The 9,162-nt window shown below is 37.6% G+C and overlaps 1 protein-coding gene across 2 annotated transcripts in view; it reads right to left on the bottom strand.

The window, feature by feature from the left end:
- Window positions 1-363: 363 nt before the first annotated feature.
- Window positions 364-9,162, bottom strand: part of map3k1 (mitogen-activated protein kinase kinase kinase 1, E3 ubiquitin protein ligase) — a 103,665-nt gene continuing 94,866 nt past the window's right edge. For both annotated transcript variants that reach the window (XM_005155507.6, XM_068223888.2), the window contains exons 19-20: window positions 4,536-4,667; window positions 364-2,308 (exon numbers count right to left, since the gene is read on the bottom strand). In XM_005155507.6, coding sequence (XP_005155564.2) covers window positions 2,159-2,308; window positions 4,536-4,667 — 282 coding nt within the window. In that variant the 3' untranslated portion in view covers window positions 364-2,158. The remainder of the gene's footprint in view (window positions 2,309-4,535; window positions 4,668-9,162) is intronic.

Below are 9,162 nucleotides of genomic sequence, written 5' to 3'. Positions count from 1 at the left end.
TGAACAAGCAGCAAAAATATTTTGAGAATATGTTAAGATATTTTGAGTGTAACTAACCTAATTAACCCAGTAAAACCTTGCATCTTTCCCCCAATGTTTAAAATGAGCTCATCTTCAGCTGTACCTCAGCACACGCTAGAGATAATGCTACTGTAGACGAATGTGCCATAAATCTCTAAACATACTCGCTCAAAAAATTAGCTTAGACACCACAATTTGTTTGGGACTCCAACCGTTAATTGGATGAACTGTGTGGAATCTTGAATTTTTTTTTTACAGTGTATTCAGACTTAAAACACAATCACCAAAACGAACTCAAGAAGTCCAAACGTGCAACAAAAGGAGACCAAAAACACAAATAAGCAGATTTTTCTATAGGTTTTATTTGCTATAAAGACCAAAATAGGTAGATTTCTCATTATAAAATGCTTCGAATGGGGTAAAAACCTAATAATTAAAACATGTTTGACAAAAGCTACACGAGATTAAAAGATACAGCTTGAGCCAATTTCAATTTTCTTTTGCTGAACCCAGAGATTTATTTGCACAATAAAAAGGTGCTAATATAAGTTAGCCCTTAAGCCCTGGAGATCTTTGAGGAAAAAAAAAAAAGAATCAAGAGATATAAAATTATAATAAAAGAATATATATTTTTATATATATAATCATTTATATATATATCGAGAAAGTGAACTTTGGTAGAAGAAAACTCTAGAGGACACCTGAGGTAGAAAAAGACTGGAATAAAACAGCAATAGACAATCTTCACATAACAAAAAAAAAAAAAGAAAAGAAGTACCACCAAGTGACGAGAAAACAGCATCATTTCATACAGGTCAGTTCAGCCCAGATCAAAAAGCCCGACAAGAGAAGAACAACACGGTGAGCAACAAAGCCACTTGAGATGATGAGAACTGACAAAAAAAAAGAAGTGAAAAACTCAAGTAATACTGATTAGATTTTATGAAGCTGACTGAAACAGACACCTTTCCAGTATATAAAAAAAGACAGAGTGCATAACTTTAAAGCTTTTATAAAGGCATAGGAAAACAAATAAGAAAAGAAAAAAAAAAAACACCCAACGCCGGAACAAAAATATGTTTATGATAAGAAGTGTGGCTTAAAAAACAAACAAACAAAACAAAAAAAAAAGCGCAGGAGTCAAGTAAAACACATTTAGCTACCAAAAATTCATATTTACATCTGAACTCTTCAAGCTCCGTCAGCCTGTTCTCCGCAGTAGGATTCGCATTAAATAACTTTACCTTTAAAAATAGTTCTCAAATTGTCACGTTTAAAACTCGTAATATATTTGGGAGTCCAAATATTCTTTAAAAACTAAACAGCAATTGAAGAGCTACAGTTCATTTCACCTGACATGTCTTCCGAACATGCATGTTAAACGTTTTTGGGAAAAAAACAAAAAGATAAACAGTGTTTGCTAAAAAGTCACTAGCTAAATATGATCCCCTCCACCCAAACGTACGCTTAAGCCCAAATATTTAGCTGAATATTCCTTTAGGAAGCTTAATCGTTTAACAAAAACAAAAAATAATCATTGGGATTTTCGTGAACAGAACAGCACCAAAACAAAACATGGCTGAGTGAAACAACAGAACAGAGAAACCGAAATCGTCGAATGATTTTCCAGTGAGACTTCCGAACATCTTAAAAACGAGATTTACAAACGTCACAGTCTAAAAATTGGGTTTAGCTTTGAAAAAGATTCCCAACCGGCCTAAAAAAAAAACAAGTAAAATTACACACACACCATCTCCGTTCTCCAAATGAACCATCGTATGCGTTCACATTCACCAGTGTGCTAGCTCAACTAGCGTAGATTCGCCAAAACACGGTGTAAAACAAAGCACTTGCATGCAGACTAAAAGCTAATTGCTAAATGCGAGGGGGACTGAGCAGACTCTCCATTAGCATTATATTTAGCAGAATGGCACTTTAACACACACTTAACGTGTTTTCCGCATGGTGTACTGAGGATCCAGCATCGAGAGCCTCTTCAGTGATTGTGTTTCTTGGGCGAGAGACAAGACAGACAGTGGCTAAAAACTAGCACTAGCTTTAGCATTAGTGCTAGTGGGATGACAGCAGTGGGCGCGGTGTTCAGTAGTTTGTGGTCTCGGCGGCTGCGGCTCGCGCTCTACCAGCTGTGTCTGAAGACGGGGTGTTTCAGGAGCTCTCTGGAGGGCGGCCGGTCGGTGGGCTGGAGCTCCAGACAGCGCAGGGTCACGTCCCGCAGGCCTGGAGACAAGTGTGGTGGGATGGAGGGCGCTGTGGTGGCGCTGGCGATCTGGGTGAGGAGAAAGAGAGAGAGATTTAGACCAAGACAAAAGAGCCAATCCAAATTCCCAATTTTATCTCTGACAATGCTTGACACCGGCGCATAAAATGTGTAATAGACGTGCCAGGCATGAAAGCTTGAAAGGCGTAACAACAGTAACCAGTGGCGTAGCGCAAAATGCGGAGGCCCCCCTGCAGGGATTGCTGACGGTCCCCCTGATGAAGGGGGGATAAATGACAGTCTAAAAAAACTCCAATAACACACAAAAAAGTCGCTAGATTTGTCGCAAGGGGGGTCTGAAAAGTCGCTAAATCTAGTGACAAAATCACTAAGTGGGCAACATTGGCGACAAGCAATCAGAATGAAGTAGTCCACCGCTTGAGAGGTGTTCAGAGAACACAGACCTGTGAACTTTGGTTCCGACCACAATTGTTCCCAAGAGTTTATTGAAAATCGCAACGACGCGGGGCCCCCTAATCACGCGGGGCCGCGGGATATTTTAGTGACAGTTTGTGAACTTGTCTGAGTTTATTACATATGAGAGATTACTGCACATTCACTACACATCTATAATGACATTCTGTATTCAAACAGCAATGAATTTAGTTAAACATGCATATATAAAGTGTAGTGCAATTATAAATACCCCTTTATTAATCATTGGCTGTTAAACAAACAGAAGCGGTAGAACGTGATGACGTCAGTGATATGCAAAATGACATATGACGTGTTTGATACGGGTAGCAACTGAAATCTGCAGGAAGGTGGTTCTCCAGGAACATGGTTGGCCACCCCTGCTTTAAAACGACAGGGTGCGGTCAAAAGAAACTGACCGTATTTGACATACAGAAAAGTAGAACGTTTCCGGAACTAAATCATTAATATCATTCAATATTTTTAAATGAATTATTTTTATAAATTATTTTAAGGATTTTTATAAACATTCAAGGTTTTTTAAAATCAAACTTTGATGCATCACCTGCTTTTGTTCATATCTCAAACAGTTTTACCTATTGAAGTCAGAACCTATTGACAACAGAACATGGGTTGCTCTAAAAATATTTTTGTTATTATGGCAAGAATAATAGCAAAAAAAAAATACACTTACTAAAAAATACTGATGTTATTTTTAGATTTAGCCTGATCCACAATGCGAACTTTCGCGATGACGTCACATTAGCCACACGCACTCAAGCGAACCAGCGGACGCGTGGAGTATAAAGCAGGCTTTACAGTCACCTAGTTCTACACATTGCCCGCAATTTGGACAAACATTCATCACTGCATGATGCACATTGACTGTGCATTTCCCACAGACAGCATTCCGACACTTCAGACACTTTACAAACGTTTTAATCTGTTTGCATTGTGCCTTCACCATGCACGTCATTCTGTCCACGCGTAGTGCCACTTTGGATGCCGTGTGCGCTCGACTATTTCCGTCATGAATGAAAAAAACAACAAACCAATAAAAAAAGTGGACAGATGTTTACCCTACACATCTTATCTACGGTTTCCTTTTTTTCTTCTTCTACTACTTAAATAGCCTCTGCCTCTCTGTAATAATAATAAAAACTGTGGGAGATGACTAATGACAAAAAAATAAATTTACGGCCAAAGTTTATTGATGCTCACCCTCTGTAACTGTAGTTCTGTCCTGAAGAATAGACTCTGGATAGCTGTCAGACGAGTCATCAGCTGAGCTACCACTATCTCCCTATCATCAGACTCTCCATCACTTATGTCATTTACTTCTTCGGCACGACGGCACGCATGAATCGCCTTCTTTTATTCATTGTGATTGTGATTGAGACTTATTACGGCTTATGCAGTGAGAAAAAGACGTTGCCTAGTTATGTGCAATGTTAAAACAGAGATGGTGCAAAAATTATACCGTGAAAATACAGTCATTATATAGTGGGTAAATTTGACCTGTGCTGGCGCTTATAGGTATAAATGCCCCGTTTTTTTATCTGGTTATGCTGGTTTTTAACACTAGGCGACTGTAATCATTCAATTTTATTAAAGGTCAATGACTGGGAGACTTGAATGTTTTATTAAAAACCTGCTATGTATATTTGAAATATACCCCATTGCGTTCTATTGTTAAATTGGTGAAATCTGCAAACTTATCAGCACTGCTTTCTTTTTTTGCCCAAATATATAATAAAGCAGTCCTAATATGTGCGCGCACACACACACACATCCACACACACACACACAGCTCTGTCCTCACCTTGAAAATGAGCGCCAGGTGGTTGGAGTGTTTTTCAGCGTTCCAGGGAGGTTTAGCACAGGACATCTCAATGATGGCACAGCCAACACTCCAGACATCACAGCTCCGGCCGTACTGCTGTCCTCTCAGCACCTGCACGAACAAACGCACAACGATCACAAACTCCCATCTGTCATCATTTACTCAGCCTCAAGTTCTGTGCATGTCAGAATGGAGCAGAAACAATCTGGCAACCCGCATTACTCAAAACATCCTCTTTCATGTTGAGCAGAAGAAGAAAAAAAAAAACATTGACGAAAAGTCTAAATGTGTACATCTTTTGATCTTAACACATTAATTTGAGAGAGAGATTGAGTCATCAGATCTAGAAGTCACTGATGTGGTTCTTGCGAAAACCTAAAAAAGAGAAAAACCACGATTAAAACCAAAACCATGGCGATTCCGCAGTCCAAACCAATCTCATTCCTCTGCTTTATAAATGTACAAAATAAACACCATCAAGATGTACTGAATTTTGTCAGTGGTGCATTATTTCCTCAGCATCTTGTTTCAAATGAGTCCCAGACAACTTTTTAAAAGCACAGTATGTACGTTTCACCACTAGAGGGAGCGTATTCACAACAAACACAGGCATAGTATGATGCCGCCTTGATTTGAGTGTGGAATCATGGGGATTGTAGTCTTCATTACATCATATGGGACTCCTGCAAAGGTCATGTTCATGGATGAGCTAAATGTCATGGTAGTATGAAGCAGAGTAATGCGGAAAGCTGCCGAAGTGAAACGTGAGCACCAAAGTAATAGACCCTTTTCACAAGACGTCACGCGGTGTCCGTTTTCACTCCACGCAGTGTATCGTTACTTCCGCCTAAACAAAAATACCTATAGAAAACTCACCCAGTCAGCTGTATATTTACTACAGAAACTGTTAGACGGACTACGACTGTTTTATGCTGTCTGCATGCAAGGTGAGACATCTGACATTTAAAAAAAAAAAAAAAAACTTACAGATTATCCAGTTTCTCCTTGAACCAAGAAAATGGGACTTTAAACAGAGTCTATTGCAATGTGTTGCTGTCTTTACTGCAGATGAAGTTGGTATGGACTTGTCAGTATTTGTCAAATGAAGATTTCAGCTGTTTACAGGGGTGCTGAACATTTATTTAATGTCTGATTTATTTTTAATATTTTCTTTTATGTACTGAAGAGTAAGTAATAAATAAAACTGTGAGTGTTTTACTGTGGTTGTGGACAGCTGATTCACAAACACATTCATATTATTCAAACTCTCAGTTCTTTCACATTTTTTTCTATGTAGGTATTTTATTCATGAACACAAAACATTTATGTCTATTTAATATTCATATTAAATTTAACAGAATTACAATGTTGTATGTGACTCTTAATAATCAAACGAAATCATTATAAAAATTTACAATTGCAAAAATAACACCAAGAAAACAGCTTAAATCAGTACTTTCAGATTCTGAATTTATTTGCAACATTACTCATTAAAAGGTAGTACAGATATCAAATTAAATCCACCCAAAATATGGCAGTAGGACATTAATTTAATAATTAATTAAATTAAAAATTAATAAATTTAATAAATTTAATAATTAATTAATTCAAATGAAGAAACTGAACAAAACATTAATAGATCAGTAAATAATAAATGATGAAACTGGTTGCATTTGTAGACACTTACCAGGTAATATAAGATGTAGCTGACACTGATTGGTCAGCTTGTAATTTTGTTTATTGTTTTGAATTTCATTATTTGAACGTGTATTGGTATACGTTTATTACTAATATCTTTGTTTCCGGTTGGCCTGAGTGGGAAGTCACATGATTCTCATTGATTGATTTAACCTGCGAGAGTTTGTATGGTCACTCAGGATAGTGAGATCTCAATGCAAGCACCTGTTTAATGCTCTTGCTTATTCTACAGCTGGTTATCAGGCCAACACGGTAAACTAAACATTGTTTATATATTATTTGTTTATAATAATTTATAATGTAAATTTATATTTGTGTTTGTGTGAAACATGTGGTTTGTTTATTTGTTTATCTTTTAGTTTTCACTGTGTTCAATAAATGAAACGCATGGTGGACATCAGTATTTGGAAGCGTGGACTGTTTAATAACCGGCGGGTAGTTATATAAGATTTAATAAAGAATCGTACTCATGCTGGAACATTTACATATAACAGATAATATACATTTATATTCAGAGCAGCATTAAAGTAAAAATATATCCATTATTTAGAAAATAAACTTAATAAATGTAAAGGTTGCAAACATATGCTTTCCTTGATAAACAATAGCTTATACCTATTCTTATTAACCTAAACAAAATCATTTTCAAACCCAGAACACAGTTTAGTATTGAAAAAGAAACATCTGGACACATGCCCAATACCAATAATAGTCTTAAAGCAGTGCAATGCTAATATTTTTATTATTAAATTTGCAGAGAAGTCTCCCATTCTTTCAAAGGTAAAACGGAACTAAAAATACACTGCGTTGCCGATAGGGGGGAGTGAAGTGACGTTATTGTGAAAAGGGTCTATTGCTCACAGTCTGCTCTTTACAAAAAACAAGTTTCCTGTTACTCGTGTGACATGAGCCATGCTGCTCATATTCTGATTGGCTAAGCGTCCAGCACCAAGCAAACACAATTCTGTTTCACACTGAACAAACTGAGCATCAAAATAAAGGTTTAACACCACAAATATGTGCGCAAATAACCTTAGCGATGCTAAAACTACTTTGAAACATTTTTGAAACACTTTGAAACTTTGAAAAACACTTTGAAACACATCTTTACCCGGGATTAAAAGTGGTGTTTAAAATGTCGATAACCCAGGGTTTAATAATGCAAATATCTAATTAGTCAATCGCATATCAGCAACTCAATGGATTTAGGCATGTAGACAAGATCAAGAGTTTAAACTGAAGATCAGAATGGGAAAGAACTGTGATTAAAGTGACTTTGGTAACATTTTGATGGTCCACTTGAGTATTAGTAGACTGTCTGCTTAATATCTGTTGATACTGCTCCTTCAACAAACATTTAACTGACTATGAGAAACTTTGCTAGTGCATGTCAATGTATACTAACACTAAACCTAACCCCAACCTAACACTCTACTTATAATCTAATGAGAATTAGTTGGCATGTAGACGCAATGTAACTTAAATTCAACAAACGGACCATCAAAATAAAGGGTGACCGTGACTTTAAATGTGGAGTGGTGGTTGATGCAAGACTGATCCGAGTATTCCAGAAACGTAAAGTCTTAATGTGTCTAAAGTTTGTCCAAAATGTGTCTATAATGAACTCAGTATCATGTTCAAGTAGATTATCAAAATATTATAAAAATGTCCTTCACAGTTACCAGATCTCAGTCTGATAGAGAAGAAAACAAAAGGACACTGGCCAGCTATACAAGTGCTCATATGAACCACGCCAAATGTTGTTTGATTCCAGGTTTATTATTTATACTTGTGTAATGAATGGGGGCGCGTAGGTGCACAACCTCCCTTCCCTCTCTAAGCTTTGGACATTTAAATCTCACAATGTCTTTCCACTAAACTGTGGTCAAGTCTGGTGACCTCTCTGAGCGGTGCTCAAAGGGACATGGCAAGTCAGGAAAGCAGGACAAAGTGCATTTAGATCTCTGAGTAACTTGAAATGAAAGTAAATTGCAGTTCTTTTGAGGAAGTCACAATTGACCGACCCCTTAATTCCTTGTTGTTATTGTGTGCCTAAACTCTGTTTAATTAGGAAGCAGTTCAGCTGGCCCTGCCTCCCCCGCCAGGGTATTCATTACTGAAACCTCTTCAAAATGAGCAGGCTTTCTTTTTGCCTGGGAAGGTCTCTCTTTCTTTCCATCTCTCTTATTTTCAAACCAAACCTACAAAGTTTAAGCAGAGTCTGAGCAGGCTAGCTCCTGCATCTCTACAATATTTTACATCGACCTAATGTGCACACTGTTTTATTCCAAACTTGAACATTTTGGCTCATTTCCACAGAGTTCAGTACCGTACATTTCTGTACAGGTCACCCTGACCAGGTTGCATTTTACATGGTAGCCATGGAGTATTACAGAAAGTTGTAATGACATTCTTGCTCGACGAAGAAAGGAGTAAACAACAATGGAGGACATAATGCAGAGGCAGTTTTTGCTTCTTTTTATTTCTCAGCATGATACTCATGGAGGGTCTCACCTCCCGGGTAAACCATGTATCATTGCTACGGGCCGATGTGTTATTTCATTGTCGTGTTTTCTACTTCCTGTGTTGTCATTCTCCTTGTAGAACATGCCATAAAGCGATGATTCTCTGTAAACTAATAGCATTCAGCAGTGAGCCTAGCTCCACCCTTTAGGTACCAGGCTATTGTGCTAGGCACCCTTATGTAAGGGTGCCAAAAAATAGTATAGTACTTTTCACAATGTGGTACCAATTCACAACTGTTGACAGTGGAAACCATACACGTCAACCCTCTCGTTTTTCCCCGGATTCTCCCGTATTTTACAATTCTATCCCACTATGATCCCTATGAAGGGTGGCAATAAACACCAAAGAGCCCATCCTACCTATACGCAACCCATACTGCTAT

The sequence above is a fragment of the Danio rerio genome, chromosome 10 (assembly GCF_049306965.1).
Source record: "Danio rerio strain Tuebingen ecotype United States chromosome 10, GRCz12tu, whole genome shotgun sequence".
NCBI lineage: Eukaryota > Metazoa > Chordata > Actinopteri > Cypriniformes > Danionidae > Danio > Danio rerio.
This window is presented reverse-complemented; position numbering and strand designations above follow the sequence as displayed.